The 27,598-nt window shown below is 38.8% G+C and overlaps 2 protein-coding genes across 2 annotated transcripts; both read left to right on the top strand.

Annotated features, from left to right (window-relative positions):
* Positions 1 to 10,102: 10,102 nt before the first annotated feature.
* smarcd1 (SWI/SNF related BAF chromatin remodeling complex subunit D1) lies at positions 10,103 to 19,077 on the top strand. The gene is made up of 13 exons (XM_081384056.1): positions 10,103 to 10,315; positions 12,840 to 13,012; positions 13,140 to 13,182; positions 13,504 to 13,626; positions 13,781 to 13,903; positions 13,986 to 14,102; positions 14,214 to 14,315; positions 14,507 to 14,668; positions 15,635 to 15,732; positions 15,819 to 15,954; positions 16,969 to 17,091; positions 17,589 to 17,690; positions 17,813 to 19,077. The coding sequence occupies exons 1-13, from the start codon at positions 10,139 to 10,141 to the stop codon at positions 17,864 to 17,866; spliced, it is 1,533 nt and encodes a 510-aa protein (XP_081240182.1). The 5' UTR covers positions 10,103 to 10,138; the 3' UTR covers positions 17,867 to 19,077.
* Positions 19,078 to 19,715: 638 nt separating this feature from the next.
* gpd1b (glycerol-3-phosphate dehydrogenase 1b) lies at positions 19,716 to 26,600 on the top strand. The gene is made up of 8 exons (XM_081384068.1): positions 19,716 to 19,922; positions 20,790 to 20,967; positions 21,187 to 21,327; positions 21,425 to 21,563; positions 23,543 to 23,655; positions 25,694 to 25,930; positions 26,005 to 26,111; positions 26,195 to 26,600. Exons 1-8 carry the CDS (start codon positions 19,882 to 19,884, stop codon positions 26,289 to 26,291), a joined length of 1,053 nt encoding a protein of 350 aa, XP_081240194.1. The 5' UTR covers positions 19,716 to 19,881; the 3' UTR covers positions 26,292 to 26,600.
* Positions 26,601 to 27,598: the final 998 nt, after the last annotated feature.

The raw sequence follows: 27,598 nt of genomic DNA, 5'->3' as shown, positions 1-27,598 counted from the left end.
TCATATCCAGATAGATAAAATAAAAAGTAATAAGGTTTATAGAAGTTTAGAGAACTGGTTAAGCCATTTGAGGGTGGTCTTCCCCATCCCCCATGTCACCTGGGCAAACAGTATAAAGGAAGGTGTGCTTGCTCTATCGGGGCGCTTCTTTGCTGGTCACGAAATGGAATAGGTGGTAGCTCTCTCTCTCTCTCTCTCTCTCTCTCTCTCTCTCTCTCTCTCTCTCTCTCTCTCTCTTTCTTTCTTTCTTTCTCTTTCTCTCTCCCTATCTCAGGTACAAGCTGGGTAAGATTCTTTGGTGTAACCAATGTATAACCATGTTCTAGATATTTGAATTGATTGTGGAATTAATTTCTGATATCTGAAACATTAAAATGTTCCATTCGATTATTCTAACTGATCTTGACATTGTTCATTTAATGACTAAAAGGAATAATCAAATAATTCACTCACCTTTAGTGAAGCACAGATATTATTAAAACCTTTCATTTATGGAGTCAGATGAATTAACGAGAGAATACATAACTAAATGTATTGTAAATTTAACCAACCAATACTTCGCATGAGTGAGGACAGAGCACGTGATAACCTTCCCTGTGTTATTGGAAAACCTCCATTGGACCAATTTCACGGGCCTTACAAAATGGTGACGATCGACGTGATCTCAAAACAGATCAAAACAGTTCACGAGAAACGTCCTTTCCAGCAAGTATTGGGATCTTAAAATTAACAAGAGGTTTGAACATCTTCTCTTTCTTCCGTGGTTGTGGTAAGTCAATTTTCTTTGCATTTTTAGAAGTGTTGAAGAAATGTTTGATGTGGCAGCCAGATGAATAATGAAAAACTTTGTGTATCAGATTTTAAAGATCGCCTTGTTTTGCCTAAGCAACAAGAAACGAAACCTAAAGTGAGAATAACATCTTCCAAATAATTAATAACTCGATGAAGAGCTAAAAAAAGTCAAGCCTAAAAAGTTTTAAAATCAGCCGCATGTTTTCCGCCCATTGTTGTATTGGCTTTGTTTAAACTTGCAACACATGGTGAGAATGTACAAACAACAGAGAAAGAAAAATCTAAGTTTGTAAACGATCGGAAAACACGTGATTTTATAAATAAAAAGGCAGATCGACACATTGTTTATGGAAGGAAAATTTTGGGAAAACAGGACGATATGATTTACAGGCTAACTCAAATATCAAGGATAATGCTAAATGCTATTGTCCATGTTGTTTTAAAAACGCTCAAGGCTACGCTAAATGCTAAAGCCATGCTGCGCTCAAGGCTAATGCTAAATGCTATTGTCCATGTTGTTTTCAAAACCCTCAAGGGCTAATGCTAAATGTTAAAGCCATGCTGCGCTCAAGGCTAATGCTAAATGCTATTGTCCATGTTGCTTTCAAAGCGCTCAATGCTAATGCTAAATGCTAAAGCCATGCTGCGCTCAAGGCTAATGCTAAATGCTATTGTCTATGTTGTTTTCAAAACCCTCAAGGGCTAATGCTAAATGTTAAAGCCATGCTGCGCTCAAGGCTAATGCTAAATGCTATTGACCATGTTGCTTTCAAAACGCTCAAGGCTACGCTAAATGCTAAAGCCATGCTGCATTCAAGGCTAATGCAAAAATGCTAAAACTTTAACATTGATGGAATTAAATTAAGATATTCAATTTAATTTGGCTTATTTCAGTTCCTCTAAAAAGTAAACATCTAAAGTATTTGATATGCTATCTAGTCAAAAATTCGGAAAATTCGAAAATTTTCTTGGTTATCACTGTTAGGTGGTTGGGGATATGGCGAGACTGTAAAAACGATGGCAGAGTAATCTCTAAAATATATCCAACACAACTGACAGAAGCTGTTAAATGTGGCGAGTCTGTAAAAACGATGGCAGAATAAACTCTAAAACATTGTAACACGCTGGGGTAAAACAAGTATAAAAAGGCGCCGTTATAACTAGCTATGATCGCGCGCATCCTGATTTTGACGTCAAGCTGTTCAAATATTTGAGAATACTATTCTGAGCAATGAATAATTCTGTTAATTTTCAAATTTGAAATTGTTTAACACATCGTGCACACAGAACACAATTTGGTTGTTTGTGCTACAACATGCACATAGGCTATTAAAGTTTATTCTTTAACACAGGATTGATTCACTGTAAGTGTATTTGAAATACTTAAGCAAAGGTGATATAGATGTTGTATTCTATTGTTTTGCTGTGAGTGTATTTGGAACACTTAGGTAAAGGTTGTAGATGTTGTATTCTAGGCCATGGATCCTGTGTAACTGAATTAAACATGTGTGTCTGTGCTAAATTTGGTGGCTATAGTGTGATTCACAATGACTTTGAAAATCAGAAACAGCGAGAACTAAATAGTGTTATGTTTGAATGTATTCTGAATTACTCTGAGATTTGTTTTTTTCCAAAATAGATTAACGGATTCGTATATTGCCACAAGCTGCGTCAGAGGTTAACGACGGTTAACAACTGATATCAGGGAGTTTTGCTGGCGACTTGGGTGGGTGGATGTGTTCCGATGTCTTCTTTTCTAATTTAATGTTACTTTAGATACCTACTAAAGTAAAACAATTGAATTAAGATCTTGAAGGGCACCCGAGGGGGCTATGAAAAAGTCTCTTTGATTGTTGTGCGTGTTCGGCAAAATCCTAGAGAAGTAGCCAACTGCCTCTGCTCCTGATCTTCGGGACTGGCCACTTGTGTCGGAGACCTGGGTAAGGAACTCGGAGCAATATAGTTTTCCTTGTCTATAAACGGAAAATATAAAGTAAGAGTAAATAGAATAACCAAACGTTAAAATGGCCATGTAAAAAGACTAAATGAGGAAAAAAGGTATTTGAAACCTAGAAAAGAAACAAGAGAAACAGCGAATGTAGATCTTATAATTATATTATAACTTGAATTATAATAAACATTATATTACACTCGCCGAGCAGGACAATAATTGGAGAAGGGTGACTTTCGTCACTAAAATGGAATTTCTGAAACAGAATTTCATTTGTGTGCTACCCAGTGCCAAAAGGGGCGGTACACGGCTAGAATTGTGTGGCACAGGTAATAGCAAACCAAAATTGTGCAACAACTAAAATCTAATTAATCAGAGAAGTAAATTTACAAGGAGGGTGTGAAATGATAAAAAGTACCACAGTTTTTTGCAGGTCAAAAAATATCAGCACTAACTAAAATGTGTGAACGACACCATAAACCGCAAATGCTAACCAGACAACTCAGAGATCTGGCTGTAATGAGAGAAAGCAATGAGCATTGCACATGCAGCGGACTGAAGTTTGAACTGGAAAAGCAGCTTCAGGTGTACACACTGAGACAACAGCAACAATTCAGACTTGGTCAATGAAACTCGGTTTCATGTGACATCTGGAATTAAAATTGCAATTGACATGATAATGGAACAAGTAAAAGAATTCCACACGTCTGAATTTAATGCTTTTGAAATATTGGAATTATCTTTCTGTGGTTCGCTCTCCTCTGTTTTATGTCTCAGGTTTATTTCCGCAAATTCCTTGAACGACGGATGCCAGGAGCAGCGGAATTGTTAGAACATAACCTGAGACTCGGGAGATGGGTGAAAAGACATTATAAAAGGCCTTTTCACACATCACACTATCACATTATGGCCTCCCAGTTTAGAACTGGATCGAAATTTCCAACACAATTGTTATAGATTATATTCCACCCATCTCCTAGACATGAACACTGAACACACCCCTCCATCACTATACCTCACAGCATCATCACCTGGGATAGATGGTCTATCCAGGCTGAACACTACACATCAGTAGAAGATGTGTCATCTTCACACTAACAGATCCAGATAGCTTCACACACACAGGGTGGAGCTGATCTCATGATCATTGTCTAACAGAGACAGAGAGAATAGCATACGCTATTCACAACAAACTGCCAACTAATGTAACACACATCAACAACTGAATGGCTACAGTCACAAATCAAGACAAATTCTAAGGCAGACCTGCCATTAAATTTCAAACTCTATGATTGTTGGTGGGAGTTGGAAGATCAGAGGGCCCCTGATTTCTCAACTTACCACTAATAACAGAAACATAATTAAAATGGATAAATACCAATTCAATCAAGTACAAAAATTTACAATTCAACTCTGTCATCGTCTGTGACTTAGCCAGATCAATACACACACTCTCAAACACACTCTCTCACAGACACACACACACACACACACACACACACAAACACTCTCACAGACAAAAACACACTCTGACATTCTAAAAAATACTCACACAAACACACAAAACCGTTGATTGGTTTACACCGACCTCTTTCTGCATTTCTGAAACTTATTTTGATTTTAATTTCTGAAACTTATTTTGATTTTAATTTTCTGAAACTTATTTTGATTTTAATTTTCTGAAACTTATTTTGATTTTAATTTTCTGAAACTTATTTTGATTTTAATTTCTGAAACTTATTTTGATTTTAATTTTCTGAAACTGATTTTGATTTTGATTTTCTGAAACTTATTTTGATTTCTGCTTATTTGTATATTGTCCACTTTACTCGCAACAATGTTTTTGGACATCAATTCAATTGAATCTCTATTTTTGGTTACACCAAAATTTAGCTGACACTCTTCATGAAATGTTGTTTAACCCAGCACTGGTTGTTTTGTTAGAATGTTATTTATTTAAATGTTTCTAAGAACAGGGTAAGAGCTTGTAGGATCTTCCTTTGTCCTTCCTTGACCCTCTATAGGAGTATTATTGGCATGGTAATTAAAAATCAGGTAATTAATGAGACCAAACGTACCACTCACATTTGCTGACATGAACATGGTATTTTACATTGAACATGACATGATTTTGCTTCATTGCATTATGCGTTCCTGTGCATTCCCTTACGACTGTAAGTTCATATATGTGCTCAATCGTGAAGCGGACATTTAAGATGTTTTCCAGGTGTCAAAGGAGAACCCCTTCATCCACTGAGGTCTGCCCAGACCACCGTACCGCTGGAGGTGACAGGGTGGGTCAAGAAGGGTCAGATCATCATCGTGAAGAAGGTGCCAGGGAAGCGGAAGTTTCTCCATGAAGGAATGACACGTCAACTGAACAAGTCACAAAAGGTCCAGGTTGACTCTATGAACTTTGCTCATGTCACAGGATTACAGGAAGAGAACCTGAATTCATTCGTCCACCTGCTGGACTAAAGCGAAACACTGGTGAGAACAGGTGTTCTGCTGGTGAACACAGCCCACTGAGCTTCTACCGATGCCAACATTGCAAAGACAATTTTTGTGCTACATCTTCAAAGATAATAACAAACGTCTTACTGTGACCCCGTAAGTGTTCATCGGAATGTGACCCACGGGGTCAAGGAGGGAGCTGTAAGACTGAAAATATTGGTTGCGGCCTGGTCTAATGAGACAAAGGGGCCTTGCTGGCTAATTAGCATTCGACCTCCCCCATACAGCCTGACTTCCTCTCAGAAACAACAAAGGACACACTCAAGAACATGGTTTGATGGTTTGATGCGAATGTTGATCAATAACTTATGTTTTTAGTGTCATTTGAAAGGTCTCAAAGTGAGTGGTACAGATATCTCATATCCAGATAGATAAAATAAAAAGTAATAAGGTTTATAGAAGTTTAGAGAACTGGTTAAGCCATTTGAGGGTGGTCTTCCCCATCCCCCATGTCACCTGGGCAAACAGTATAAAGGAAGGTGTGCTTGCTCTATCGGGGCGCTTCTTTGCTGGTCACGAAATGGAATAGGTGGTAGCTCTCTCTCTCTCTCTCTCTCTCTCTCTCTCTCTCTCTCTCTCTCTCTCTCTCTCTCTCTCTCTCTCTCTCTCTCTCTCTCTATCTCTATCTCTATCTCTATCTCTATCTCTATCTCTATCTCTATCTCTATCTCTATCTCTCTCTATCTCTCTATCTCTCTATCTCTCTATCTCTCTCTCTCTATCTCAGGTACAAGCTGGGTAAGATTCTTTGGTGTAACCAATGTATAACCATGTTCTAGATATTTGAATTGATTGTGGAATTAATTTCTGATATCTGAAACATTAAAATGTTCCATTCGATTATTCTAACTGATCTTGACATTGTTCATTTAATGACTAAAAGGAATAATCAAATAATTCACTCACCTTTAGTGAAGCACAGATATTATTAAAACCTTTCATTTATGGAGTCAGATGAATTAACGAGAGAATACATAACTAAATGTATTGTAAATTTAACCAACCAATACTTCGCATGAGTGAGGACAGAGCACGTGATAACCTTCCCTGTGTTATTGGAAAACCTCCATTGGACCAATTTCACGGGCCTTACACAATGCAACCCTGTTCTCCCACTCTTCACACACTGAATGGCCCCCAAGGTCTCCCGATCTGACCCCCTTAGACTTTTATCTTTGGGGTCATCTGAAGGCAATTGTCTATGGTGTGAAGATACGAGATGTGCAGCACCTGAAACTACGGATACCGGATGCCTGTGCTGGCATTTCTCCTGCGGTGTTGCTATCAGTGTGTGAAGAGTGGGAGAACAGGGTTGCATTGACAATCCAACACAATGGGCAGCACATTGAACACATTTTATAAGTGGTCAGAAACTTGTAAATAACTCATGAACGAATAAAGTTACGTTGAAATCAAGAACACCATTGTTTTTCTTGTGACATTACCAATAAGTTTGATGTGTCACATGGCCCTCTACCTATTGAAAAAACAAAGTTGTATCCAAGATGGCTGACTTCTAAATGGCCACCATGGTCACCACCCATCTTGAGGAGTTTGCCCCCTCACATATACTAATGTGCCACAAAGAGGACTTTAATATCACTAACCATTCCCATGTTATTACGGTGTATCCATATAAATGGCCCACCCTGTAGATTGTGTGCATCATACATTAAAAAATAATATGCTAAAGAAATCCTTGAACAACTAATATCTAAGAATACCATAGTCCAAAAAGCCATGGTTCCAAGTCCATAAAAACACAATAATACTATGGTTCTCTCCAATGTGGAACAACAGTGCCTTCCTCTAGGCGAAATGTCACACGCTTTATAATTAGTGATAGAAATGTCTACATAATTGAGTAGACTGACACTAATGTCCTTGTCACCTGATTGGTGCTACGTTCCTATAAAGTATGATCGCATTAGCTGTGTCACTTAATTTTTCAAATCATCTGAAACTGGGATTTGGAAGTACCCTACAAGCCTCATCACACTGGTACTCGCTCATCGAAAATTAGTTACTATTCATTTCCCATAATGCAACTGTCGGGAGTTTCTGCCCTTGTGCCATTTTATCCTGTCAGATCTCGTGGCGCAATTAGAAGCTGCAGCCGTTTTTCACTGATAACCGTGTCATCACGCTCTTTGTGAGGATTAATAATAACCCCAGAGACTCTCTCGCTGTTTAAACGGGTCGACTGGAGAGGCCTTCATTTGCATTCATGCCGGTTTTGCATATATCCATCAGATTTAGGAGGTCCAGCATCTTGAAGCATCTGTCACCGATTGCACATCAGATTCATCAATAATCAATTTGTGGAGAAGGACGCTGCAATATCATGACTGGCTTCAAGATGATAAAACTAAAAATTATCGCTTTGTTTACAGGCAGCAACATTTTTAGTTTGTATGTCTTAGCACAAGTAGCCCTGCATCATCCCTGCCATGGTGTGAAGGCAAGTATAAATTACTCACAGTTGAGTGAATTGAATCTGACCTGACATAAAAATATCTCTTATGTAATCTATAGCTCTATTATTCGATACGAGTGGGAAAAAAATACATTACCAGGCCAGCAATAATGACCAGCATTAATAACAGCTATTATTCTGAGGATAAACATTGATGGCACAATAACATCTATGAATGATGTGTTTTTCAAAAATGTTCCACATGAGAGCTGAGTGCGCTTATCTCGTAATTTGCACAAACAAATAATTTAGGAAAAAAGGGATTGTGGATCTGTCACTGTAGTTTTATTGAGGTGTATATGTGATTTATAGTTGTTTTCAATATACAGAATTAAATAACCAGATTATATCAGCTGGAATCTCATATTTTGTCATTGTGACAACAGCCTATATGGCATGATGAAATCTGTTTCATTGAGTTTCATAATCTACAATGTCTCAGGTAACTGATCTTTGACCTTCATTCACTTTAACACTGTTAGCAACCTTTTGTCAATCATTGAAAATTGTGCATATCTTATGAGAAATCTCCAGGCCTGTTGCCAGTAGAGCGGCTTCATTTTTTGACTGAAATGTAGATAGCTTTGACTCAACCCTTTGTTGAAACCAAGTGAGAGCTTTAACCGAAAATATTTACTTTGATTTTGGTGAATCTTGATAATAAATGGTCTGTTAAACAGGTATATTTGACGTTCATATTTGTGTTTGCTGATCATAAGGGTGGCAAGCAGTCCACATGTTATATAGTATAAACCCTCTCAGCATCCAAAGAAAACCTGCTAATGTTTTTTAATATCTTGTTCTCTCTGAATATGAAGGCTCAATAACAATAAAACATTCTCTTTTATCATTATAGAAGGGAGAATAAGCTTAATGAAGACCTTTTGCAACACAAACTGAAGGCGACTGAAATGTAAAGCCAACTCTTTGTTTTCTAATGAGATGAAGCAGACGTTCTGTTCCTGGTTCATACGTGCTGCAACTAATTGCACGAAATTAGCTTGAGTTTATTCCTGTCAGCACAATGCAATTCATAAAACCTTTCAAGCGGCTGCGAACGGAAAAATTCACCTTCATAATGATGACAAACATGCTTATCCGTGATAAACTGATCTGAAAGATACCCAGAAACTCGAAATATTAGGGAATTTTTAGGGAATGTGTAAGGTCATTTTTTTTTCTGTAGTCTCCATGGAAACATTTGACCAGTAATGCATCACACCTCATACACATATATTAGCACAGCAAATTAAGGAATTGATTTTAGAGTGCGCTAATGGGAAAGAGTTTAATGATATCATCAGAGTGTGTGTGTGTGTGTGTGTGTGTGTGTGACCAATGGTGTGTGACTTACAGGAAGCTGCTCGGCCCTTTTAATCAACCGCAGTGAGAGCTTATGAACCACTTTGTGTGTGTATAAATCTGTGCATTAGGATGAAAGCCCAAAATGTCAAAATGAAGGACTTCAAGAGAGAGATGCTCGACTTCTACCTGGATCTAATCTTATTCTGATGCCCACTGAAGTGGACAGAAGCCATTTTAACTATTCAGAGTGTGATGTTTCATTCATGTCACCGCATAGATGGCGACCTTTGACCCTTTCTCGTAATTCTCTATATCTCTTTTGTTTTTATGTTGTGTTTTTATTTATAACAACCAAAATGCATGAGGTTGACCAAGTAACCAAGTAATAAGAAAATGATGTTCATGCTTTATTTTGATATCAGAGTTGTTGTAAGCTCGCGTAAGCCTTATTTATGGGTGTTTGTCTCCCTCTTTTGGATATAATGTGAATTTATACACATCCATTTGGGCCAAATGCTCACTTTTGTATTATTCATTTTTGTTGTGTAAAGTTTGTAGGCTAAATGTTTTTAATTACTGACAACCCAGGAGTCAATGTTTTTGGAGCCTACTTCCATTACGAAAACTAACCATGGTTTTACTACAAAAAGCGAAAACATGGTTATCGTAAGACCATGGTAACCACAAATGAACGGGGTTTTGCTAAACTAACTAAAACTGTTGTTATACAAGTGATAATCAATCCGCCAAAAAACATGGTTACTACCATTTTTACTATTATTAAACCATTTAATTCTTTAACAAAACCATATAAGTCAACATTAAAGCCTTTCCTAGCTGTTAACTGCTATATCCATAAAATATAAGATGTTTATTATTAATAAACAATCATATTATAAATGAAATACATTTTTATGATCATCTTCTTTAATAGAAATATTGATCAGATAACATTCTTCAGATGTCGTCAGTGAGAAGGCGGGATCTCCTCACATCTCGCGAGACTCCGTCAATGCTCATCGTTGGTGCTCTTGAACTCTCGCGATACTCGTTTATTTCACACCGGTGGTGCTCTTGTCTGTTTGCGGCTCGCGGAGAAGATGGCGGCGCGTAGTGGTTTTCAGCCTGCGACACCCGGAGGCGGCGGAGCCCCATTAGGACCCGGGCCACCAGTAGCCGGTGCAGGGCCCGGTATGGGTCCCGGAACGCCCTCAGGACGGATGGGACCCGGCGGCCCGCAGAACCATATGTATCGATCCCCGATGCCCGGATACCCGGTAAGGCGCGAGGAGAACAAAGAAGCAGCCAAACCTAAACGGAGGGGTTTTGTTTTAATGTTTGCATGCCGGATTCGTGTGTTTTTTCAATGCACCAAACATTCTGAATCTTTTGAAATTAATTAAAAGTGTGCAAATCAGAATATTTTGTATTGATTTGCGCGCGCGCGCTGTGATAGGTCACTGCAAAGCATCAAACTTCGTATGCTTCTGATTAATAAACCAGATGAGATTATTTTTGTAATTTTAACTTCAAATGTACAAAAAGAAAAGCTCTCATCATTTAATTTTGATGATGAAGGAGAGTCTCCGCATAAACACAGGGGTTTGTGTGTTGGTGGGGCCTACAAGAGCATCATCCAGATGGGTTTCGCTGCATTGATGGCCAGTGTGTTTATGTTGATGTTAATATACATTATATATTGTGTATGTTGTGTGCATGAGACGACCCCTGAAAATGCTTCTGTTTTGCGTTTTTCCAGCTGAATACATTCATTTATATATATATATATATATCAACAAATTTAAAGGGATACCGGTAGTTCACCAAAAATGTTAAATTATCCCTTACTTAACTTAACCTCAAGCTATCCTATGTGTAGCCTTTGACTTTATTCTTTCAGTCGTACACAATCATAATTATATTTTATAATATAAGCTTTATAATGGGAGGGAATGATAACTTACCCTTAATTTTGAAGCCCCCAAAAAACACATTTATCCATAAAATGAATCCCTAAGGCTCACTTCTAAGATGGATGGATGTGCTTTTTTGGGCTTCAAAATGAAGGTATACTATTAACTCCCTTAATAAAGCTCGTAAGAGCCAGGATATTTTTCACCGATTTTGTTGTGGCTGAAAGAAGAAAGTCATACACACCTAGGATGGCTTCAGGGTGAAATATTTGGGTGAACAAGCCTAACTCCAAGTAAATAGTTTCATTGAAAAAAGAACATGAATTTGAGAATGAACATGTTCTCAGCATGATTTGACGTGTTCCTAAGAGCATCTTAAGCTTCACTGACCATCTGTATAAAGAGTATGGTGATTATTGACACTTCTTTGACTAATTTTGCTTTATTTTGACTAAAGCTACTTTTTGGCCCACTAAAATGGTATTGTGTTGTTCATGAATTACAAAGGATCGCCAGTTTTACAATTAGTTTGAAATATGTGGAGAATTTGTGCTGACTGCGTCTTGCATTCAAGGATGGAAGGTTTTGTTTTGCTGTTTTTCTTCTTTGTGTACGTCCTTCAGTAAAACCTTGAATACTTTGGAGAAAAACATAGGCTATTTTTCTCATTTTTTCCCACAATTAATTTTTTTGCAATATACATTCTCCACATGTTTGAGTTGAGATTCAAGGTTGTTTATTGATTCACTTAACCCTCTATGGTATGCCATATGTTCTAACCATGAAATCTTTTATCAAACAAGTTTCTATTACATGAAATTGCTTCAATCATACAAATCAAAAAAGATTTTTGGGGGGTTATTTGGGAAACATTGCCATATGGCAACGCTGTTCCACAATGGAAAATGGTCAAAAAAGTTGTTTTTCTTTAAAAAAAATATATATATATATATTTTTTTTTTCCTGTCTAAATGCACATTTATTTTAGAAATGTATAGATTTATATACTTGGAACTCATGCAAACCAAAAATAAGTAGATTCCTATCATTTAATTCCTATCATTCCCAATAATTTGGCTAACTCATCCTCACTCTCATGCTGTATTCGTTTTCTGAAAAGAAGAAATTAATTTATTTATATGTAAATACAACTTTACTATAATAAATAATTAACTGCAATCATATTGTTGATGCTACAATCTATAAAAAATCCCAATGGGGACATACATTACTGCAATTCCACTGTGGTACAGCGTTGCCATATGGAAACATTAATATTTTCTCAATTTTCTTATCAAAGATGCTATAAAAATCCCCCTTGAGATGAGATGTTTAGAAATGAGGTTAATAAAGCAATTTTTGGAGCACTTCAACAGGTGATGAGGGTGACGGTGGGAAAGAGGACATTCAAATGTCATGTGACTTAAAAACAGCACATCGTTGGCTACCTTAAGGCCTGCCTTTTAATTCCCATGGTGCAATATGTTGTATGTTTTTCTGAATAACAAGGAAATTAGTATAAATTAATTGTTGCCATACGGCAAAGCAGTCCCATAAAGGGTTAAAGGAATAAACACACTGCAGAGGAATGATATGAGCATTTTAATTTGCACTTGATAAATTGTCCTAAAATGGACTCGACAGCTTGTGCACTTTTAAGTGCCCTTTTCCAGCATAAATAAACTCCAGTGTTCCGCTCTTGACATTTACAACAAGAGGTAAACCGTCTGAGAGAACACATGAGAAATGCTGCATTTTCACATAGGGGTTTCCCGTTGTTACCCCAATACAAAATCCACTTGTTTAACATTCAAATGAAATTACATTGAAATAGCATTTCATGGTCTTCGCCCATTCGGATAACTGTCCTTCATTCCTACATCTGCAGAGACCAGGAATGCCTCCAGCCAGCCGTATGACCCCTCAGGGACCCTCCATGGGGCCTCCAGGTTACGGGGCCAGTCCTGTGTCCCGCCCCGGCATGCCAGTCATGGACCCGTCCCGCAAGCGACCGGCGCCAAATCAGATCCAGCAGGTCCAGCAACAGAATCGCAACCAACAGTAAGTCCAGTTAACACCTCAATTTGATTGATTAAACCTAATGAATTTGTTAGTAAGTAACTGAAATCACTTGAAGTGCTTAATTGGACACATTGCTCCTCCTAATGGTGCTGTTTTTTCATTCTAGTGCCAAGAAGAAGAAAATGGCAGATAAAATCCTACCTCAAAGAGTAAGTAGCCATGAAATCTGTTATTTTTAACTCATCTAATAAGTCTGAATGGTCTTAAACCATTCAAGATGTAAAACTAGTGGCATAATTTGTGCAGTACAAGTGCTTGATAAACACCAGGTTTTTTGCAAAACTCATTTGGCTTTTTTTTTTTTTTTCTGTTTACTTTTTCTACCCATGCAAATAAGAAAAAAAACCTTTGCCTCAATAAGAAATGAGCTAAAAATAACTAAAGATGTGGCTGATTGTGATAAAAACAGCCCAATGTGGTTTAAAAAGCTGTTTTAGATCATGTTGATTTTCTATTTGGCTTGATTTTAGATCAGAGAACTTGTTCCTGAGTCTCAGGCATACATGGACCTGCTGGCGTTTGAGAGGAAGCTTGATCAGACCATCATGCGCAAACGACTCGATATTCAAGAAGCTCTCAAGAGACCCATCAAGGTACATGCAGATTATTTACCACCGTTGTTCTGGATATATTTAGGTCATTTGACTCCTTTAGAAGAACAAAAAATGCAGCTGTGATTTCATCATTTATGTGCTTGAACTACTTTTTATTGAAAGGTGTCACTCAACATCTGTTTGTTCTGTGCAGCAAAAAAGAAAACTACGGATATTTATCTCCAACACCTTCAATCCTGCCAAACCGGATGCAGAGGACGGCGAGGGTACCGTTGCATCTTGGGAGCTGCGTGTGGAGGGACGACTTCTTGAAGACGTAAGCGAGGCTCTTTATTGACATTGTAGAAGTACAACAAGGTTATTTCTGAAAACTCTTAATTTTTATTTCTCCTCCTCAGACTGCTGTGTCAAAGTATGAAGCCACCAAGCAGAAGAGGAAGTTTTCTTCTTTTTTCAAGTCTTTAGTGATCGAGTTGGATAAAGACTTATATGGACCTGACAATCATTTGGTGGAGGTGAGAGGCAGAATAGTGCATTTCTCAACTGTAGTACTTACCACTAGATCCTATTTGTTGTCACTTTTGTGCCAATTGTCAGGTATTGATGTGTCTTTGTCTTGATTTCAGTGGCACCGAACAGCCACAACTCAGGAGACCGACGGATTTCAGGTGAAGAGGCCCGGAGATGTTGGGGTCCGCTGTACTGTACTGCTCATGCTGGACTACCAGGTGATGACAAACATATACTGTGTACTAAGTATGCTATTCCAAACCCGTGTTGATCCTGAGAAACCACCAGCAGGTGGTGCCACCCCACATTGATAAATGTCTCTACAGGATGATAATTTCTTTAGATTTCCTTTTCATTCAGTAGTATTTTGAGTGAATGTGACTAATGGGACAAATCAATCTCTTTCAAGCCCCCTCAGTTTAAGTTGGACCCCAGGCTGGCCCGGTTGCTGGGGATCCACACTCAGACCCGACCCGTGATCATTCAGGCTCTGTGGCAGTACGTGAAGACCCACAAACTCCAGGACCCTCATGAACGAGAGTTCATCAACTGTGACAAATACCTCCAGCAGGTAATAAAGGCTGCGGAGTTTGTCTTTTGATGCTTTTAACAATGTAATCATGGGAAATTTGATGACAGTAACATCATGTGAGTTGCTGAATGTAGTCTTATACTGGAAATGCCCACTTAGGAAAATTGACCATCTGAGCCAATGGAAAGCTCGAAATAGTTAGTTGAAGATGCATGTAAATTTTGTATGACTGCAAGTTGTATAAAAGCTAGTTGTTTGCAGTGGAACTTAAGTATTTTTTGTTCTATATGCGTTTGATTGGATTAAGTTGTATAAATGCATCTAACCAGTATAGTATCAGCAATCCTGATGCTTCAAATCTATTTTAAGGAATAATTGTTGGTTCTTCTAGTTCTTTTAAACGTAGAGGATTACCTTTTTATTGTCACATTTGTCCGTTATTAAATATCTTTTCGAAAGAAAGATGAATTTCTGATCCTGATGGCTTTCGAACAGTTTCTAAAGAATGACTGTCAGTTCTTCTCATTCTAGATCTTTGAACCCGGTAATTGTTGGTTCTCCTCCTAGATAGTTGACATTTTCTCGGTCTAGATCTTTAGAATGGTTATTGAAATAGTTTTAATAGTTGGTTCTCCTCCTCCTAGATCAAGGTTCACCAATCTCGGTCCTGGAGGGCCGCTGTCCAGCAGAGTTTAGCTCCAACCCCAATTAAACACCTGAACCAGCTAATCAAGGTCTCACTAGGCATACTAGAAACTTTCAAACAGGTGTGTTGGAGTTGGTTGGAGCTAAACTCTGCAGGACAGCGGCCCTGCAGGACCAAGATTGGTGAACCCTGTCCTAGATCTTTGAGACCCAGTAATTGTTAGTTCTCTTCGTTCTAGATCTTTTAAACCCATTTATTGCTGGTTGTTTTTGTTCTACATCTTTGAAACCCAATAGTTGTAATTTCTCCTCGTTCTAGATCTTTGAAACCCGATAATTGCTGGTTCTCCTCATTTTCAGATCTTTGAAACCCAGAGGATGAAGTTCTCTGAGATCCCTCAGCGGCTGCATGCACTACTGATGCCCCCCGAGCCAATCATCATCAACCACGTCATAAGGTAACAGCCGGCAATGTTATGTTACTCAAAATCATGGCTTCTTCATCATCTGTGATGCAACGTCTGAACATCCTTTTGTGTCTCAGTGTGGATCCCAACGACCAGAAGAAGACAGCGTGCTACGATATAGATGTGGAGGTGGACGACACCCTGAAGACCCAGATGAATTCTTTCCTGCTGTCCACTGCCAGTCAGCAGGAGATCGCAGGCCTCGACAACAAGGTACAAAAGTTTCGCATGTGGCCGAAAGCCTCCAAAGTTAGGTCTTTGTTCTGGTTGGATAAACATTCCTCAAAGTGTTCGGCACAGGGGAGACCGCTTCTGTTCTCGTTCACTCTGAAGATCAGCGCTGTTGCTTTGTGGCACATCCTGTGCTTGTCCGCTGCATATCAAAGTGACTCTTGGCAACACGCAGGTCTGAATGTTTTCGAGCGGTTATGTTGCGGATAAAAGACAGGGAGTGGTCCAGGAAAAACGGTCCTGGTTTCCATCAGCTCTGTCATGTTTAATTTTAATATCCTTCTCTGTTTGCCGAGTCTTTAGTAGTCTAGTATCCACTTCAGGGACAGCAACCGGACTCACCGTGGTTACATTGTTGCCACGGTTACTCCATGCTTGATGTAATCATGGTTTTCAGCTTGAGCGATTGTGAATTGGTTCAGTCAGTAAGATAAATTCGCTGTGAGTGAAAGTTCACTTCCTTTAATTTCCTCTTTGGAAGTTTATACAGCCCAACATTTATGTAAAGAGTTTTAATGTTGATTTTGTTCATTTGCGTTATATATTGGAATGATATTGGTCATCTTGCTCTATAAATACAGGTATCAGGCATTGGGAAAAACCATATTGGTAACCACTAGTTTTTATAAGCTTTGATTTCTTATCGGGTTTGACTAAATTGTGCTGTGAACTTTCGCACATACATTTGGCCTTTTTTTTTTTTTGTTGTTGTTGTTCCCCTTTGACCCAGTTTGCTCACCAGTCAGTTTGCAACAGTCTAAATCTCTGTCCTTCACAGTCACTGGATGAACTTTGTGTTCTGTGACATTTTGTGTTGATGAAAGATCAGACTACAATAAAACCTCAATGTTAGGCAAGACTGAGTGTGATTGCTCTTATACTGCCGTTCAATAACAAAGTTCACATTAGACTACACATCCAAAGTAGTGAAGCAGAACTGTTGTTTAATTAAAATGTTAAATATGATCCCTCACACATGTTTGCTTGTTCCCTCAGATCCATGAGACCATTGAAACCATTAACCAGCTGAAGACTCAAAGGGAGTTCATGTTGAGCTTCGCACGAGACCCGCAGGGCTTCATCAATGACTGGCTCCAGTCGCAGTGCAGAGACTTGAAGGTGAGAACAAATACTGTGTGCTTCATATTACCATACTTTTTTGGTCCTGGTAGTATGATAATACCATGCTTTTGTGGACATGTGAAGTTGGAAGTTCCAATTTATTTCATACATCCTGCAGGGTTCATAATTGCTAAATTTGCTAGTCGGAAGAGGTTGTTTAACCTTCGTCCTGATCTGTGGTCTTTCTCCATCTGTATGTTTGCTCAGCTCAGTGTTGGTTAGTGGACTGACTGGACTTGTAATGACTTTGGGGGTTGGGAAGGTGTTTCAGAGGCAATTGTATGGGATGCTGAATTTCTAAAAGGCTAGGGAAAATAAAGCTTGGATCCATTTGCTCAACACAATTTATCAGTCTGTTGGAAGGCAGTTGCATGTATTTCCTTGGGATTGAATATTGCGACAAGTTTCTGAAAGTCGGTTGCTCCAGACAAAAGTCATTAATCAGTAACCGCTGCATCTCATTCTGCTGATGTCTGAATCCTGTGTCCTTGCAGACGATGACGGATGTGGTAGGAAACCCGGAGGAGGAGAGGAGAGCCGAGTTCTACTTCCAGCCTTGGGCTCAGGAGGCCGTGTGCCGCTATTTCTATTCAAAGGTGACGCTTTACAATGCAGTTTTCTTATTTACCCTCTGTGAAATATTGTTTGAAATCTCAAAGGTTACATGAAACATCACTCTCCTTTTATTAACATTTCTCACATATTCTCATTCTCTCAGGTTCAGCAAAGGAGACAGGAGCTGGAACAGGCTCTTGGCATTCGAAACACATAAGCAAGCTTCCGGCTGCTACGACACAGGACCGGAGGGATTTCTGGGTAGTGAATTTCCTGCTGCTCTGTACTGCAGATGCTGATCACTACAGTTATATTACAGTTTATCTTGTGCTGTCCTGCTGTAGCTGCCCAGGAATGACCCCTCATACAGAAATGACATTATTTTTGTTGTGACTCTGAACTAACACCCCTTGAAATTGTGCTGTCACCGTTGCTTTTACCTGATTTGAAATGCTGTCATTTTGGAAAATGTAGTTTTCTGACCAAACTGACAGACTTTGTTGGATATTTTTTATTAATTAACTTAGTTCCAAACAGAAGTCATGCGGATGCTCTTAGACATGCTAATGTTTGAGCCCATTTTCCGTTGTCCTTATTAGTAAATCAACAAGTTACTTTTTGGAGGGGTCGGTGTTAGTTATTTTCAAACTTATCGATATTGTCTTTGATTATTTTAATGTTCTCATAATATGAACTTAATGAAGATCTAGTCTAGTTAAGCATAGATGACGGATAATGATGTAGTTTAGTACCTCAGCTTTGTGAATTATTCGGAGGAAGTTCCTTGAACATGTCCGTTGGCGTTGAAGGCTCACTGATTAACGTTTTCTGCAATGCTCAGTAATTAAGACTTTTTCAGAACTCATCTGTTTAATAGTCGTTTTAGATTCACAAGATTAGATGTACTGCTGATTGACCTGTATGATTATAGATCTTTCGGTCACAAGCTTCGTCCTGAACTGTAAAGTACTTCCACTCCAACCTCTCTGTGATATGTATTAATATATTTGGACAATTGCCTTTATGGTTTAATGGTTGATTTTGATTCATTTGTATCACTATAGTCGACTTGTCAGTCTGAAAGAACATGAAAAACCTGCCAATGCAAGTACTAACTGGCCATGGCAACCCACATTAACATGTCTGGGAAAACTGTCAAGTGTTTTATTTCATAGATGCGCTGCAAATAGGCCATGGGTTCTTCCACTCAAGTAATTCAAAGCGTTTAGAAGTCAAGTGCTAAAGACTTTAACATTTTTTTTGTAGTTTAAGTTTTAACTATTTTGTTGTTTTTCCTAAAGTCATGCATTTGCTTTGATTTTATATCTTTACAATCTTGTTTTTCGTTATTTTCTTTAATGGACCAAATGTTGTATTTCTCTATTAGCCATATGTGTTATAATAAAGATTATCTCTTATTGATGCTAACATCAGTGTCAAGTGTAATTCGCTGCACTCAATCTTTTTCCTGAGGTGATGCAATATACGAAATCAAATATGATTTATAATGTTGGAGCTTTGTCTTTTGGTACCCTAAAGACCTTTTGAATTAAAAAATTGTGATGTCATTCAACTAAAGTAAACCAATTACTAAAATGATGTGTAAATTTCATCTGTCGATGTTATAGTCAAACTTTTAGCAATTGCTAATATCCACTGAGGAACTTTTGGCGCCCCTAAATCTTAAATTTCTGAAACATTTCACCACAAACATGTCCAATATAGTCTTTAAAAGGAAACATTTCTATTTTGATTATAAAATACAGCAGGCATTAATGATAATATGCCTACTTGCGTCTCGTCGAAATGTTGCCTCAAGAGTCTCGATCGCGAGTGTCTGTTTTGTGCGACGTCACGTATTTAACCGAGTCTTGAGATTACGAAAATGTTTACAAACGCTGTTAACACGTTTCTTGTGTAATAGATAATTAGCTTAACCTTTGCAGTTTCAAGTCTTATCCAGGTTTTAACCTTAACCTCATTTAAAAACCTGCGAAATTCCCAACCAATACGATTGATAATAGTTTATAATAATAATAAATCATCGGATCTTTTGGTCAGTGGTCAGTCCTGCCTTGATGTATGAGAAGAAATGAGCCAATGCGCGTTAAGGGGAGTGAGGCGCGTTCACGGGCTATTTAAAAGCGCGCCCACAGGATTCGCTCCGGTCCTTCAGCGGCTCTCAAACACACCGAAGTCCTTCAGCCAGTCCAGCCGGGGCAGACGCGCAGAATGGCGGCCAAGAAACTCTGCATTATCGGCTCTGGCAACTGGTGCGTGACATTTACACTGCGTGATTGTTTTACACTGCCTATTGCCGTTTCGTGTTTTACAGTAATAATGAAAACCTCCTGGGGGTGTTTTTAGCTGAAGTATGTTTGTAAGCAGCCTGTTTTTATTTCTATTTTAGGAAGTTTATTAAATGCGGTATGTTACAGGGCTTCCCTCAGCGTATATCAAGTGTAAACCAGGAACGCTTAACGTAATATTATTAGCAGAGAGGTTATGTTGGAATTTAGATTTCGAGAATTATATTATATAGTAGGCTATAATAATATATAGTTTCATATAGGCTATAATGTATTTATTGTATAATATCCACAATGTGTATTGTTTGGCTTGCTGTAGTTGCTGAGGCAATATTTGCTGAGTAATGATTGACCCGGCGTCCAGTAAAGCAAAAGAAAAGGCAGCAGTTTTATGTTTCTGACCCATAAACTTCAGCCTGTTGGCCTTGCAGATACTGATGCAAAGCTATAATAAGATATGCACGGGATTATTATTATCCATAAATAGTATCTTAATTGCATGATTTCATGCTTCCAGTGCTAGTTTTTTTATTTTTTAACTATTGCAGCCACAAATAAAAAATGTTAATGCTATGGTATTACTATAATAGTAGTTTCCAAAAACCAATGGTAAATACAATAATGTTTAGCCTACTTCAGCACCTGACACCTGTTGCAACAAAATTAAGAGCTGTTCTGTGGTTTTAGAGAATGTGTTACAGTAATTCTTCTGTTAATGAAGCCCTCAGTAGACATGCAGCTGTAATTACAGATCCAGCATCAGTACTGAGCGCTAGCTTATCCATTACAGTTTATCTATAATGTTAAAGCAAAGGTCTTTCATTTCCTCAGGGGTTCTGCCATTGCCAAGATAGTAGGCGCCAATGCAGCAAAATACAACACGTTTGACAGTACGGTGAACATGTGGGTGTTTGAGGAGGTGATCAACGGACGCAAACTTACCGAAATCATCAACACCGAACATGAGAATGTCAAATACCTGCCCGGACACAAGCTGCCACCCAATGTGGTGAGAAGCAAAGCGTCTTCAAAATCCTTGAACTCTGCCATTATTGCCATTTACATTACAACAATGACTTCTCTGGAAATTTGCCAATTATACAGTGAAGCTGCATTAGAAGTTAAGATATGAAATAAACAACAAACTTGAAAAATAATGGAAAAAATCGAGCACAAAAGTAGTCTTTGATGAAGAAAAGTTGAATAAACCCAGTGATAAATTCTTCAGGTGGCGGTTCCAGAGCTGTTGGATGCAGTCAAGGGCGCAGATATCCTCATCTTTGTCATTCCACACCAGTTTGTGGCCCGAGTCTGTGAGACCATCAAGGGTCACATCAAGACAGACGCTGTGGGAATGTCCCTCATAAAGGTGAGTTTTCTTATATGCATTTCTTACTCTATGAAGTTTACTTTGAGTTTGTATGTGGACCTACAGCACAGCTATATCACTGTGTGTGTTTCGTAAGGGTGTGGATGAGGGTCCTGACGGGCTGAAACTGATCTCTGATGTCATTAGTGAAAAACTAGGCATCACCATGACCGTGCTGATGGGAGCCAATCTGGCCAATGAGGTCGCTGACGAGAAATTCTGTGAAACTACCATCGGTAAGTACACAGAAATGGAAACATTGACTGTAGCTCTTACGCTGTTAATAATATATGTATTTTTTTTTTCTTGATTATTTAATATTCAAATGTTGTATATAATATGAATGAGCCCCGAAATGGACAAATAGATGGGGAGAATAAATGGGAGGAAAAGTAGATGGGAGGAAAAATTGAGTTCTCTCGCAAATGTTTTGCATTCCCCCGAGAAACTTTGTGTTTACTTGAAAAGAACACAAACATTTCTTGGGGGAACACAAAGGTTTTGCAAGTGAATGCAAAGTTTCTCGGGGGAACACAAAGGTCTTGCGAGGGGACGCAAAGGTTTTGTGAGTGAACGCAAAGTTTTCGGAGGAACAGAGGTTTTGAAACTGAACAAAAAGATTTTTAGAGGGAACACAAAGTTTCTTGGAGGAACACAAAGGTTTTTGCGAGAGAACACACAGTTTCTCGGGGAACAGAGGTTTTGAAACTGAACAAAAAGGTTTTTAGAGGGAACACAAAGTTTCTTGGAGGAACACAAATGTTTTGCGAGCGAATGCAAAGTTTCTCGGGGAACAGAGGTTTTGATACTGAACACAAAGGTTTTGAGAGGGAATGCAAAGTTTCTCAGAGGAACACAAAGGTTTTGCAAGGGGACACAAAGGTTTTGTGAGCGAACGCAAAGTTTTTGTAGGAACACGAAGGTTTTTGCAAGGGAATGCACAATTTCTCGGAGGAACTCAAAGGTTTTGCGAGCGAACCTAAAGTTTCTCGGACGAACTCAAAGGTTTTTGCGAGCGAACGCAAAGTTTCTCGGACGAACTCAAAGGTTTTGTGAGCGAACAGTTTCTCGGGGGAACGCAAAGGTATTGTGAGGGAATTAAATTTTTCTCGGGGGAACACAAAGATTTTGCAAGTTTTCGTAGGAACACGAAGGTTTTTGCAAGGGAACGCACAATTTCTCAGAGGAACACGAAGGTTTTTGCGAGCGAACCTAAAGTTTCTCGGACGAACTCAAAGGTTTTGTGAGCGAACAGTTTCTCGGGGGAATGCAAAGGTATTGCGAGGGAATTAAAAATTTTCTTGGGGGAACACAAAGATTTTGCAAAGGAACATAAAGGTTTTGCGAAGGAACGCAAAGTTTTCGGAGGAACACAAAGGTTTTCGCGAGGGAACGCACAATCTCTCGGGGAACAGAGGTTTTGAAACTGAACACAAAGGTGTTGAGAGGGAACGCAAAGTTTCTCGGAGGAACACAAAGGTTTTGCAAGGGGACGCAAAGGTTTTGTGAGCGAATGCAAAGTTTTCAGAGGAACACGAAGGTTTTTGCGAGCGAACGCAAAGTTTCTCGGACGAACTCAAAGGTTTTGTGAGCGAACACAGTTTCTCGGGGGAACGCAAAGGTATTGCGAGGGAATTCAATTTTTCTTGGGGGAACACAAAGATTTTGCAAAGGAACATAAAGGTTTTGCGAAGGAACGCAAAGTTTTCGGAGGAACACAAAGGTTTTTGCGAGGGAACGCACAATTTCTCGGGGAACAGAGGTTTTGAAACTGAACACAAAGGTGTTGAGAGGGGAACGCAAAGGTTTTGTGAGCGAATGCAAAGTTTTCAGAGGAACACAAAGGTTTTGCAAGGGGACGCAAAGGTTTTTGCGAGCGAACGCAAAGTTTCTCGGACGAACTTAAAGGTTTTGTGAGCGAACACAGTTTCTCGGGGGAACGCAAAGGTTTTGCGAGGGAACTAAAATTTTAATGTCATTGCAAACATCATTTAACAGTTTGTGTCCTTAAACATGAGTCCTAAATGCACTACCATTCAAAAGTTTTTTTTTTTGTTTTTTTTTACAAAATTGTATTCATTAAGGATTAAACTGATAGCGTATTGTGTTATGGTAATGATAGAGAAGGACAATGTGGCCAAATATGGTACTATAACTGTAGTGTATATATAATCAGCCACTTTTTTTAAATAAATAATAATAATCTTGTTTTCAGGGTGTAAAAGCAAAGTTCACGGGCCGCTGCTGAAGGAACTGATGCAAACACAAAACTTCCGTGTGACGGTGGTGGAGGAGGCTGATGTTGTGGAGATCTGTGGAGCGTTAAAGGTAAACGTTCATCCATTCCTTCTACTACTGTTCCTAGTGATGTTACGTCTGACACCGACGCTCCGAAGCTTGCTTCAAACTCGAACGGTCCTTGCAATGAACCACTGCTTCGGAGCTTGTATCATTACGTCACTAGTCACGTGAAAATGACGTCTGAAGCAAACACACTGCTTCACTCCTGTAGTGAACCACATGGCTGCTTTGACAGCCCAATCCAGTGTTGGCAGGTTTGAAACCTGACGGCTGTATTTCTTATAAAAGTGAAGGTAAAAAAAAAAAAAACTATAGAAACCATTACAGAAATTCTATTGGATTTAATTTTTTTCATGGGAATTTATTGGTTGTAATGGGAATTGTAGTGGTCTCTGTGGGTCTCTATGTGTTGGGTTGTATTGGTGGGGGCATTAAATCCTAATGGAATACAGGCCCGGATTGGGTAATCGGGAGAATCGGGAGAATTCCCGGTGGGCCGCTTCACTTTTGGGCCGGTCGAGGATTTTTTTTTTGTTTGTTCTTTGTTTCACATTTCAATGTCACGTTAGTAACATTACACGTTCCGCCTTCTGACACTGCAGCGCGCAGCCTCTGCATGGGTTGTACCATGTGAGGGAGTTCTCCCCTCCCCTACTATAGAGTTGGTTGGGTCCACAGCCAGTCTTTTCCAAAACGTTTTAGGTAGGCTACTGCGGCCGCGGGGCCGCGGCATCGCCGGCGCCTACCGCGCCTGGCCGGCCCTACCTTAACGGTACGCGTCAGGGAGGATGGCTGGGAGGAAGAGGCCAGGAGGTATGGAAGCTTGTTTGCGTCACAGAATAAAACGTTTTAAAAGATAATTGCGACTTTTTATCTCACACTTGCGAGTTTACATTTCGGAATACATCAGAATTGCGTGAAATAAAGTCTCAATTGCGTGTTATAAAGTCAGAATTGCCTGAAATAAAGTTGCAATTGCGTGTTATAAAGTCAGCATTGCGAGATGGTCAGAATTGCGTGATATTAAGTCTCAATTGCGTTTTATAAAGTCAGAATTGCGAGATATAACTGTCAGAATTGCCTGAAATAAAGTTGCAATTGCGTGTTATAAAGTCAGCATTGCGAGATGGTCAAAATTGTGAGATATAAAGTCGCAATTGCGTGTTATAAAGTCAGCATTGTGTGAATTAAAGTCGATTGCTTCTTATAGTCAGAAATTGCAAGATATAAAGTCAGAACTGCGGGATATAAAGTTGCAATTGCTTCTTTTTAAAGTCAGAAATACAGAATTGCGAGATATAGCATAGTCTGAATTGTGTGATATAAAATCGCAATTGCTTCTTATAAAGTCTAAGTGAATTATTATTTAACCTTTACATTATTTGTTGAACTATGGTATTAATACCAACTACACAATAGTAACAACTGAACTGTTGCTTCATTTATCCAAATTGGAAAAAGTGCTAATTTGGAATTCCACCGTGGAAAAAGTGGGCCGGTCTTGGGCATGAACTCCAGGGCTGAAAAGTGGCCCCACTCCGGCCCTGATGGAATATGTCCCGAACACACTACAAAAAAGAATTATGTAGTGGTTTAAATGGTAAAAAGCCAATGGTTACTATTTTAATATAAACCATTAGAATTTCTGTGATGGTTTCAAACTTTTTGATCTTCTGTCCTTGTCTAAAGAAATAATTACACAGACACATCCTGCTTAATCTTTTATTATCAAGGTGAACACATGAAATTCATTAGTATCTGTAAAATTCACCTACATAAATGAGTTTCACAGCAAACACTGTTTCAGCTTTGATCACCTCGGTAAACACGTAATAAACGGGGCGTTATGGTTGTCAGCTTTGTTGCATTACATTTACTTCACCAGGAGATGGTGCTGCAATTTCTATCTGAATGAAGCTTCGAGTAATGAACCATTTTCGACACAATTGTATCAGAAAGCAATAATGCTTCGAAACGCTTCATTTGGCCATCACTAACTGTTCCTGGAGCATTTGAAGTGTTGAAGTCAAGAAATTATTGTTTTAGTGATGTGTGTTAATTGTAGAACATTGTCGCTGTGGGCGCTGGTTTCTGTGACGGTCTAAACTTCGGTGACAACACCAAGGCTGCTGTGATCCGCCTGGGTTTGATGGAGATGATCGCCTTCGCTCGGTTATTCTGCACAGCCAGTCCGGTTTCTCCCGCCACGTTTCTGGAGAGCTGTGGCGTCGCCGACCTCATCACCACCTGCTACGGAGGACGTAACCGCAAAATCGGAGAAGCGTTCGCTAAAACGGGAAAAGTATGTTTGATCCTCATGTTTAAATGTTACCTTACTGTTCATTTGCATCATTAAATCTTTCTGTTCGTTGTCAGTCTATCGAGGAGCTTGAGAAGGAAATGCTGAACGGCCAGAAACTTCAAGGTCCGGCAACCGCAGCAGAAGTTCATCGGATCCTCAAACACAAAAACCTTGTGGAAAAGTAACTATACTTACGTTTTTCACAGTATAGGCTAGAAAGCATTTCTGTCTCTTTTTTATTGTTGATGTTCTGTTTCTCTACAGGTTTCCCTTGTTTAATGCGGTTTATCAGATCTGTTTCCATAGTCATCCGGTCAAAGAGTTCATCACCTGCCTACAGAATCATCCAGAACACATGTAAATGTCCATTATGGCTGTTTTAGTTGTGTTTCAATAACTCCATAAGAGTGTCTAAATGTTGTAAATTATCAGTAGATAACATTTTATTTTGGGTAAAAAGCATTGTAAAGGAAGTTTGTCCTGTTTTAAAGTCCTACACTCTCGCAAAGTATTTTTTAACATTTCTTATTCTGTAATTTTGCAGCCAATAATGAAAAAGTGCCTTAAATGCTTGAGCCCTCAAAAAAAAAATCTTCTTTTCTGGAAAACACAAAGAATTTCATTTAATATGTGTTCATGTAAGAAGTGCCATAAAAACATATTTCATTCACATTTTGTGTCTTGCATCTGTAAGCAAGTTAGAAATGATTTGAGTTTGCTATCTGAAATGTCTGGGGATGAAGCTAACATCGAATCCTCAGTCCAGTGTGTCTCTGTACATTGATATCTCTTTCTAACACACACGGATGAATGTGACCTTTACTTTCTAAACTCTCTCTCTGACGCACAACATGTTCACCTTTAACATTTCAGGGGTTCAACCTTTGACCTTTTCTTGAGAGCAAGCCACTCCTTACAGAAACACAGAACGATGCCTTTTAATTTTTAATGTTTTCAAACTGGACTGATCTAAACTGCACTGCAGAACATATCTTATATTTACTGCACAACAGATATTAAAGAAAATGATGTCTTGCGTGATTGTGCTGTTTTGATTTGCTGTTAGAACCTTTAGTAGGGAGGTTAAGTGACTTTTGACTTCAAGTCATGATGCAAAGGTCCCCTTTGGTATGGAAGTACCTTAGGGCCATAGAAATAAATTTATCCTAAGACACACGTGAGATCACATTTTATATCTTATATACGCACATTTTTTAAAAATGGCCGCCGACCATACTTGAGAGGCCCATATCTTTGCTTCTGTTATAGCTATAATGACAAATTTGGTATCACTGTGTACATTTTTGGGGTCAAGGAGTCCAATAAAATAGGTTCCAAGACTAAAAAACAATAATGTTGTCCTTACCATGACAATTGGAGGTGAAGTATGCAATTTTTTATTAAAAAACACATGCCAAACACACAGTGTTTCGTGGGAGGTGGGAGGTTTTTTCCTAAAATGTTCGATTTTGACATCTTAATTTCAAAAGGCTATATCTTAAAAGTGATAAAAGATAGAGACTTTCTGTAAATTAGAGAAATATTAAGGATGACCCAAAGTTTATGTAGGGATTACATTTCCCCATCTAATTTGCATATTATGACGTCATTATGGTGGCGGCCATCTTGGATTATAGAATTTTCATGAAAAGTCACGTTTAAATGATA

The sequence above is a fragment of the Scardinius erythrophthalmus genome (genome assembly GCF_964197995.2).
Source record: "Scardinius erythrophthalmus genome assembly, chromosome: 14".
Taxonomy (NCBI): Eukaryota; Metazoa; Chordata; class Actinopteri; order Cypriniformes; family Leuciscidae; genus Scardinius; species Scardinius erythrophthalmus.
This window is presented reverse-complemented; position numbering and strand designations above follow the sequence as displayed.

Excerpts from the sequence above, each read along its gene's own strand:
- smarcd1 (XM_081384056.1), top strand. The coding sequence starts at position 10,139 with ATGGCGGCGCGTAGTGGTTTTCAGCCTGCGACACCCGGAGGCGGCGGA. Across the intron at positions 14,103-14,213 it reads CTGACAATCATTTGGTGGAG|TGGCACCGAACAGCCACAAC; the intron begins GTGAGAGGCAGA and ends TCTTGATTTCAG. Across the intron at positions 15,733-15,818 it reads ATCATCAACCACGTCATAAG|TGTGGATCCCAACGACCAGA; the intron begins GTAACAGCCGGC and ends TTTGTGTCTCAG.
- gpd1b (XM_081384068.1), top strand. The coding sequence starts at position 19,882 with ATGGCGGCCAAGAAACTCTGCATTATCGGCTCTGGCAACTG. Across the intron at positions 19,923-20,789 it reads ATTATCGGCTCTGGCAACTG|GGGTTCTGCCATTGCCAAGA; the intron begins GTGCGTGACATT and ends TCATTTCCTCAG. Across the intron at positions 20,968-21,186 it reads ACAAGCTGCCACCCAATGTG|GTGGCGGTTCCAGAGCTGTT; the intron begins GTGAGAAGCAAA and ends TAAATTCTTCAG.